The 10,111-nt window shown below is 44.3% G+C and overlaps 1 protein-coding gene across 7 annotated transcripts in view; it reads right to left on the bottom strand.

Annotated features, from left to right (window-relative positions):
• The window catches only part of Tpnt (troponin T, skeletal muscle), a 31,908-nt gene extending 22,300 nt beyond the window's left edge, over positions 1-9,608 (bottom strand). For 2 of the 7 annotated variants that reach the window (XM_076790811.1, XM_076790808.1), the window contains exons 1-2: positions 9,341-9,605; positions 6,560-6,605 (exon numbers count right to left, since the gene is read on the bottom strand). In XM_076790811.1, the coding sequence (XP_076646926.1) occupies positions 6,560-6,585 (26 nt within the window). In that variant the 5' untranslated portion in view covers positions 6,586-6,605; positions 9,341-9,605. Of the gene's footprint in view, positions 1-2,706; positions 2,734-6,559; positions 6,606-7,029; positions 7,157-9,340 lie in introns of those variants that run through there. The other 5 variants (XM_076790812.1, XM_076790810.1, XM_076790807.1 and 2 more) reach the window with 4 other exon arrangements.
• Positions 9,609-10,111: the final 503 nt, after the last annotated feature.

Consider the following 10,111-nt stretch of genomic DNA (forward strand, 5'->3'; position numbering starts at 1 on the left):
TTTCTTTCAATTTGTTTCAAGAAATGAAACGTCCAAGCAACCGACCACCGTCACGGAATCGTCCGACTCGTGTTTTCTGCGTGTTTCCCGCAAACGAATGCCGCCTCTTTCGATTCGAATGTGCTCGATTCCGAGGTCTCGAATGTTCCCCGATTCCCGTTCGAGCGAAACCCTCCCGTAAATCCAGCCGGATTTATGACACCGGCGAATTAATATGTAACTAGACACATTCGAACAGGCCGCGCGCCATTCGTCTGCTCTATTTTCGTGAGAGAACCACGACTGGTCTAATTTTAACGATGGTTTCGAGAGAGATCACTCTAGGACGACGTGATTTTTCGCCGACGATTTTTCTGCGAACGATCCCCTCGAAAAAATACGCCAAATTCCTTTTTGTACCGAAACAACGAAGCGGGAATATTGTTAACGATAACAGTGCGGCAACGATGGAACTGTTTGTCAAGCGGAATGGACCTCGTCGCGGGCGATTGCGTAAAAGTTGGAAAAATGACAAAAATCAAATCCTTGTGGAAAATCACGTATCATCATAACAACTGGGGTACGTAAATTCTGTGTTTCTGTGATTCTGTATGCAAGTCACCTAAACATTGAAACGCGAGAAAAATACGAGAATATTAACAAATGTATAAGAGTCACCCGAACATTGAAACACAGGAAAAATATGATTCCGAATATGAGCAAAGGTATAAGAGTCCCCTAAAAATTAAAACACAAGAAAAATATGAACGGAATGTATAAGAGTCGCCCAAACATGGAAACACAGGAAAAATATGATTCCGAATATGAGCAAAGGTATAAGAGTCCCCTAAGAATTAAAACACAAGAAAAATATGAACGGAATGTATAAGAGTCACCTGATCATTGAAACACAAGAATAATTCCGAACAGGAAATTTGTAAAAAAGCGAGCCGAGGATCGAAATGCAAAATAAAAGTGGCACCAAAAATCGTTGTACTCTTGATTTCACGAATGTCCATTTCGAAATTAAAAAACCGCGAGACCAATCGAGAAAAAATCTGTGGGATCGACATAATCGGTTCCAGGAGTAAAAAAGACGTTGGCCTAACGCGTTATCCGAGAGAGCAGAGAGCGGCCTAACCGAGCGTCCTATTTTCGTGGAAATGTCCGTTCTAATTCTAACCGTGGTTCGTTCTTGGTGAACGCGTGTGTGCCGTTTAAGTTTCAAGTCTGTCGGTGGCTATGTGCCTGGGATCGCGAAAAGTTGCACAAGGTTTGCAATACGTTCACGCTCAAAAACCCATTCCGCGGCTCAATGACGCCTAAACGATCGGCGACGGACACGCGATCACCTCGACGAAATCGCATGAACACATAGTCTCGTTATTATTAGAAGCCGGTCCGCTGGTATACACCTTGGGGAAAAACATTCGAAACCTCTACACGATCTGCTCGTCAAGTTCGATGCTAAATAAATATTAGGTCGGCCACAAAGTTTGTTTCATTCCTCTGTAGAATCTATCAACGATATTCTCCGAGAGAATCATTGTTGCTGGCCTACTTTCTGCAACATACAAATTTTCTGCTTGTAAAAAAGAGGTACCGCTCGGTATCTCTTTCTTTCTTTGATAATTTCGATGGGCCGAAAATAGTATATCAATGCCCTTCGATTCTTTTTATATTTCTGTTGCAGCAAAATGAAAATTGTGCACGTGTGCAAAATAAAAATTGCCTCCTCCAATTGAAAAAAACATGTTATTTAGTTCTGTCAATTTTTCCACTATTTCAAATGTCATTTTCACTGCAACATTTATGAATTTTACGAGCAATATAAACTTTTTAATTTCTTAATAATTTAATTGTATTTAACAGCACAATTTGTGAGTTTTTTGAACATGAATATTATTGTGATTTTACAAGACTAGTTTTAATTCGATCATCGTTCAAACTGAAAATCAAGCAAATTATTGAGACAACAAAACATTTTATCTATAGACTAGATTTTTATGCAAAATAAAAATTATATTAATCTAGCTTAACAAGTATAGCCAGTTGAAAATAATAGAACAGCATTTTTGTTTCCTTTGCTTCGCATTGGTCTGGCCATTTTTATCGTGAATGCATAAAATCAGTAATGTTAAATAATATATGAAATTTATTAGTGAAACAAGTATTCCATTCATCGCCAGTGCAATACACGCAGACAGTTTATATTTTACCGATCCACAATTTCGATTCGACGAACATAACCTAAAAGGACTTTGTGGCCAGCCTAATGTTTCCGAATCGAGATAAAAAATAGAAAGGAAGCAGTATACCCTGAACGAAGCGAGCCAACGAGAAAAAACAAGTAAAGAACGATCTCTCTCGAAGTGCAGATTCCAGAAGGGAGGCGTCGATCGTCAAAGAGAAGATCGAATCGATCGCGCCAGGGATCTCGGCGCTCTTATCGCGGGGATTTCGAGCCCGAGGTTCCCGGGGAAACGAGATATCGAACGAAAAAAGAGTAGCCGATAATGAAACGAGAGACAATAAAACCAAAAAAAAAAAAACCCGAGAAGACTCTCCGGAGGATACTCCGCGCGTTCGTTGCGGACGTCTAAACGCAGACAAGCCTCTGGAACTTACTTCCTGTAATGAGAAAACGAGAGAACACGCTGGTTAGTCGTGTATGTGCTACAAGGATAACAATAGGATTCGTTTACTCGGTTATTAGTGGACACTTACGTTTCCTCGACCACCTCCTCCTCGCTGCTGCAAAAGAGAAAAACGGAAAACGGTGTTTGTTAGCGAATAGGGTGTGCACGGGGTTTTATGGGGGGGGGGTAAGGGGCACGGTTTTAATCAACAAGACGGAAAAAAATGAATATAAATCAAGAACATTAAGGGGGGGGTGGGTGCGTAGTGAGAGAGTGTCGCATGATCGTCCTGGTGCTAAAAACGCGTTTGCTCGCGGTGTACCGTGAATAATTAATCGGCTCGTCCGGTATTCATGAAAGTTCACGGTGTCTAAATAAGGGAGCACGCCGGGGATCCAACATGCACGAGCCCGTGAAACGTCTCTGTGTCTTATCTCTCGACATTTTTGGACCCGTCTCTCTGTCCACCCAACTGAATATAGACACGGCTGAATCATCCGTCGATGTACACAATGTCCCCCACCCGCGAATTTTCGCGATTCCGAAATAAACCGAATTATCTAACCCCCCCGGTGCAAAATTGTTACTTCTATCCGCGCCGGCTGGTACGTGGGCGGTCCACAAAGGATCCTTCGACCTTAACACTTAGATCCACGGAGCGACCAATGATAATGTACCAGTAACGACAAAAATCTACTTCCTTAAAAGGGGCGATTCCTGAGATCATTTCAAGTAACTTTTCCCTTTGCGGAAATCTTCTCCGACGCTTTGTTCAGGAGTTATTCGCGAAAAACACAGGCCAATCGCAGCGCGGCTACAGCTGAGCGGAGCGTTGCCATTGGCCGAGCCCGGACTCCGACCGCAGAAGCCGCGCACCGATTGGTCCGCGTTTTTCGTCAATAACTCCTGAACGAAGCCGCGTAGAACATTTCCGCAAAGGAAAAAGTTACTTCGAATCGGCCCATTTTTGTGTATTCGTAAGAAAAATGGGTCTGAAAATATTTTCAAACCAAAAGTACACATGAAATATAATAGAGCAGTGATGTTTTATTTCTCTGATCCACGAATGCTTCGACACCGTGAGCTAGCTGCAATGCTTGCAAAACGTTGCGAATAATATAATATAATTAGTATAATGATTGCTTTAGGCTTACACCCGAAAGCCTTGCGATCGTTGGAGACACAGAGCGACCAAACGCGTTTTCGAAAGGACGATCATGATTGAAGGGGTACTATCAATCGTGCAAAAATGGTTAACACTTCGAGACAAGGGCACGTGGTTTCTTTTAGGGGTGGGGGCGGGGGCAGTACTTTCACAGCAAAACTGGGGGGGGGGGGTTGGACAGTTTTGGGGCACAAGGGGTACGTTTTCTTGGGCTTGACCTTACGTGTACGCAATTTTTGTTGGGTATTGATCATAGTGTGAGAAAGATCGAGGGATCTCGGCGATCCTCGATCTACGTGCCTCTGCGAATTCACGTGCTCTATCTGTGAATCTGCGAGCCGATATCTGCGAGTTCACGGATTTCCTGCGGATCGCTAACGTACACGATCAACCAGGAAATTTAACTGGTCTATCGGTGACATAACTCCGCGCGACACTTCCCTGGTCTAACGCGCTAGCTTTCACTTATGGTTACGCTCTCGATGACACGACTTACAGTAGTATTCGGACGCTATAGTCGGGCAAAAAGGTCTCCGTAAACCCTTTAAAGTGGTACAACTTGGATCTAATCACTCGTATTTTTTTCAAGAACTCATAGTAAACTGACATACAACGCGATCAAAAAATTGGTCATAGAGACTGTATACGTATCTTCTGTGACAGTAAGCGTACAGTCTTTTTAAACAATATTTTGTACGTTTACTTGTAAATTTACTGCCACGTTTATTTTTTGGTCCTGTTACATATATGGAAGGCTAGACGGAAGAGCTTTTAATAACATTGTAATTGATAAGAACTGCGAGAAAAAATAGTAATTATCGATTTTACAGCTCGTTTAGCTTACTGAGTCTGTAATGAAAATTTGTATAATATGTTTTATAGATTTCTGTCAGTTAAATATTTACTGGAAATTTCATCGAAATTGGATAACCTTGTCGCAAGTTGCAAACGATTGAAACTAGTGAAAACTCGCAGTTCTTTCTTAAAACTTTCAAAATCGTTTGCATACACATTAAGCGATTTCGATAAAAATTTCCAGAATGTGCATAACTGAGAGAAATCTGCAAAACGCATTTTTTCGATTTCCATAATTGGTACAGATAAAAAGAAGTTGTAAAACGAGGCTTTCACTCTTTCCTTCGCGATTCCGTCCAATTGCAATTTTTTCGTAAATTTTTAGACACGTCGTCTAGTAAATTAATATGACCAATAAAGCTCAAATCGTTTGCACTAATTTTTAAAAAGTTGGTCCATTTTAAAGTATGTATGGAAACTTTTTCGGCTGACTGTATTTCAAAGAGAATACATTTTTTAGAAATGGACCAAACGAGTCGGACGGTTTTCAGAATCTAGATCAATTAGTTTACTGCATGACGTGAAAAAGAAATGAAAAGTTTCTACAGAAATGATCGTCCTGACTTCTCAAAAAAAAAATTGAAGTCGTTTGGTCCGGTCCTAAAAAAGTTACTGTCTTTTTAACAGTGTCCGAATATCATTGTGAGTCACTGTACACTCCCAGTGAAACACATGTCTGCTACCTTTAATTTCTCAGTGACAGTGCACAATTTTGATTTTTGCGATAAATAAGACTGTGAGATTACAAGCTTAGTATGCACACCACTCGATACAAGTCATAATGTTTAAAATATAGAACGAAACGATACTGTTCTATACCAAACACAAAACGATACCACGCTTGTGAGTTAATACACATTTACTAAACATATCTAGTGACGCTTATTCAGCAATAATTACACCCTCCGTTAGTTCCTATTACTGCTATCATTTGTCGCACATCAAAATTATTACACAGATTAAAGCCGTTCACAAAAATAGGAGACAAAGAATAGAGTTACTAAAATCAAGCAAAGATTACGAAACTACATCGCTCACTACTAGACCTTTATACAAAATAAATATAATTTACATTAATCAAAATAGAAGTTTCATTTTATAATTTCAAGGAACCTAATAAATTCACGTTCTTAACACTAGATTTACGGGACCCGTCAAAATGACGGATTCTAATATTTTTAATTCACGAATATTGAGATTGCAACCATGGATCCATGAGGAATTATTTAACAAATTGATTTCTCTAGGCATATGTTATTAAAAAAATGGCTACAGATTTTGATAGATATATTCATGTTATTTTTATAAGGAAATGTAAAATAGTCATTTTTAATACTCCGTAAACCTAGTGTTAAATTCTTTTAATTCTCCAACCGTTTTAAACTGCACGTGCTCATTTTGTAAATGCACGAGATCAAATGACAGCAATAATACAAAACGAACGAGCACACATTACTAAACGCGTATCGCTCCACAAGTAATTTTAAATCATTCTTTGCTCGGTACAAGACAATCCTGTCTCGTTCTACACGGAACACAAAGACAATTCGTATCGAGTGGTCCGCGAGCTGGTAATCGGACCGTCTTAAATCCAACGAACAGAAAATCGTCGCTGAGAGCTCAAAGACAGCACACCCGGTGCCATCTTTCCGGCTGCGAGAGTGAATCGCCGACGTTCCCAGCCGCTCGACGACCGGCCGATCTCGGGGATCGATTAGGTTCGCTGCCACACGTGCTTCGTTTCTCCTTCTCTTAACGGCGAGTGTGCGTAACACTTTATCGAACACGTTGCGATGTTTCTCTTATTTCGCAGTCGGCCGAGCATCGATCGCGGAGCGATCGAAACGGCGGAGAACGTCTAAGCTCCGATCCGATTACACTTCGAAAACCGTCTCTCCTGGAGACCGTCGGCAATACTTACGAGTATTGTTCCTCGTCGTCAGACATGTTTGCGGGTGGTTAAGGTGCTGCAACACGGAAACAGAGCGCCGATTAGCACAGCCGAGCAGCAGACAGGGTTCGGTTCGGTTCACAGCTTGTCGGCCACGATCTCGCGCCCGCGCCGACGCGGAAACGAGCCGAGACGCGATCGGATCTACCGCAACGATCTCTAATCTTCCCGGCAAACCTCGATGTCTCGACGAAGTGAGAAAAAAAATCACACGTTTATTTCCGGGTGCGGAGGCTCGCACCGGGTCACTGGGGTGGAAAAAAAGAAAACCCGATAAATAGAAAGCGGGAAAGGGCAAAAGAGGATTCCTGGCGATCCGATCTCGTCCCTGCGGCTCGTTCGCGCAGGCGCGGAAATTTCTGTCGAATTAAATGCGAGAATGTGCGAGCGAAAAGGGGTAGAAAGTGCGAGGGTGGCGGCCGGCCGTGCATAAATCGAACCTTGCTGGCGCGCGAGAAAGAAGAGGCTAGAAAAGAAAGGAAGTCGAAGGGGCGAGAGACGATGCACTGGTGCAAAGGTAATCCGATATTCTGAGACGAGAAAGAGAGTGCCAGTTTGCTAACCCTGGCCGCAAGCTCGCCGTCGCAAGCTCTATAAGGAGCCATCCCCTTCTCTTCCTCGTCGCTCTAATTTTAGAAAACCGACTCTCTACTCTTCTCTCTCGCTCTCTCCCTTCGTTCATCCGGCCTTCTCTTTCTCTCTGCCCTCCCTCTCCTGCTCAATCCTCTCTCTTTCTCTCTCTCTTCCCCTTTTTCACGTAAAACCTTCCTCGCGACACACCCTCCTCCTCCTCGATATCTTCGTCACCGACAACATTTCCGGTTCCCGTCCTCCTGGAGAACCCGGGGCCAGCTGCCATAATCTCCTCGACCTCCGCACCGAGGGTATCCATAGCGTATCGAATATAGAACTCAGACCTATTCGAGCCTGTTCGCGCGGAACAACGCGGACGAAAATCGGCAGACACCGAATCGGGAGAAGTTAAAAGTAGAACCTGTCGCGCGACGGAAACGAACGTTCGAAGTACCTAATAGAACAGCGTGGGTGCAATCCGACGTAACAACAACCAGTCAACATTACATAATTGCGCGCGCCGCTCGCGGATGCCTCGAAACGGGATATCCGACTCGGAGGAACTATAGCTACCGCGGCGCCATGCTTCTATATCGGTACACACCGTCTTTCGAAATTCCGAAGCGATTCGAAACGGTTCTACTACCTGCATTAAAAAGACCCGAAAACACCGCAGATCCCGTACTTCGAAACTCAAATGCAATTTTGTACCGTAGGATTCGTCTACCTTCACCCCAAAAGCATCACACAGATTCCGAAGATTCTTCTTCTTTATAAAATTAAAAGCAATTTGCTCCCGCGAGTTTACCTTCGCCAAAACGTGGAAAGGTACCAAAGATTCCCGTATTTCGAAAATTAAAGGCAATTTGGTCCCGCGAGTTTAACTTCGCCAAAACATGGAAAGGTACCAAAGATTCCCGTATTTCGAAAATTAAAGGCAATTTGGTCCCGCGAGTTTTTCTTCGCCAAAACATAGAAAGGTACCAAAGATTCCCGTATTTCGAAAATTAAAAGCAATTTGGCCCCGCGAGTTTAACTTCGCCAAAACATGGAAAGGTACCAAAAATTCCCGTATTTCGAAAATTAAAAGCAATTTGGCCCCGCGAGTTTACCTTCGCCAAAACATAGAAAGGTACCAAAGATTCCCGTATTTCGAAAATTGAAAGCAATTTGGTCCCGCGAGTTTACCTTCGCCAAAACATAGAAAGGTACCAAAGATTCCCGTATTTCGAAAATTGAAAGCAATTTGGTCCCGCGAGTTTTCCTTCGCCAACACATGGAAAGGTACCAAAGATTCCCGCAGTTCGAAACTCGATAGCAACGTGGTCCCGCGGGTTTACCATTACCGGAGCATCGAAATGTATCAAAAATTGTCCTCGCCCGTATTTCGAAACTCAAAAGCAACTCGGTCCCGCGAGTTTAGCTTGACCGGAACGTCGAAAGATAACCAACGATTCGCAAATGAGTGCCGATGCGAGAAACGGTACTCTTCACTGCCGAACTCGTCTACTGTTCTCTCACCGTTCCGCCGCGTTACCATTACAATCTTCGGAACCTCCGCTACATCCCGTTACGTCCCGCAAATTCTTCCGCGTTACCATTACAATTTCCGGAACCATTCAACGAGCACGTTCCTCCGGGGTTTGCGAATTCCCAAAAACGATTACCGCGTGTCACGTGTCCAATAATCTAGTCCAGAGGGTAGCAAACTCCGGCAGCTTCCGCGTTCATTGTTTAAACTTGCCCGTAGACGAACTTTCACCTGTAGGTCAACGCGCAGTCCGATCTCTCTTTTCGGTGGATCGTGGACGACACTTTATCTGATCAATCCACGGGGTTATCAGCATCCATTCGCGCTCGAGAAGTCCTAGGAGCTATTGAAGCTTATCAGGAACCAGGCTTATCGAGCTTTCTCTAGAGGCGGGAATCCGTTTTTCCGTTATCACTGTGTGCACACTGTCTCTGTGATCGTGGACGATCGTTACGACGACGGCGAGTCGAGGAAGAGGAGGGCTCACTGATCGAGATCACTGGATCGGTAAAACCGTGCACGGTCGCACCAATATCGTGGATCGCGGCTCGGTTTGTTTTGCACTTGATCTGGCGGAGTCTCGGCGCGAGTAACGAGTACCGTTTAAATTGAATTTCCAGCACTAATGAAAAATTGATGAAACTTACACTCGAACGGTGTGATTGTGTGGTGGTTGGCTATGTGTGACGGACGGTGTGGGTGGGTGGGTGTGTGTGTATGTGGTGGTACGAGGGGTGATCGCCTCTCCGGGGCACCAGCCGAGCAACAGATGCTTCTCCAACGACAGGCACGCACGAAGAGAGATAGAGCGTTTTGCTGGTGGAATGTGGAGTCCGCGACAGCTCGAGCGGCTCTGAAGTCCTGCGGGCAGAGTCTGGACAGCACCAAGACTCGGGACGATGATGCCTATGCGGCTCTCGGCCGAGAGACTCGATCGCTCCCTTTCGTCTTGCTATTAATAGATAGGAGATCCACACGTCCGTGGGGCGCGAGCGTGATACGATCCTGGCACCGCTACTATTTTCGTCCCTTCTTCGTAGATCCCGCTTCTCGCTCGATGTAAGATCGCCCGCTTTTCCCGTGGACCCCTTTCCGACGGTGCGCGTACCGCCCCCGCGTGCCTGCCTACTATGCTTGCCTATGCTTGCCTATGCTTGCCTCTGCTTGCCTCTGCTTGCCTCTGTTTGCCTCTGCTTGCCACTCTCAGACTCGAGATTCGAGACCCGAGACGCAGGATTGGAAGGGATAGGCGGATTTTGAATACCTTGATTAGGAGCTTTCACGACACTGTGGCACCGCCATGAAAAGATTTTAGCATTCTCCATAATTACACGGCGGTTTTTATGCAAAATAAAAAATGTCAATGACCATCCTCGGTCAAAGATTTTATCGCCACCAGCAGATTTTGTTGTCATTAT

This window comes from Halictus rubicundus, chromosome 7, assembly GCF_050948215.1.
Source record: "Halictus rubicundus isolate RS-2024b chromosome 7, iyHalRubi1_principal, whole genome shotgun sequence".
NCBI lineage: Eukaryota > Metazoa > Arthropoda > Insecta > Hymenoptera > Halictidae > Halictus > Halictus rubicundus.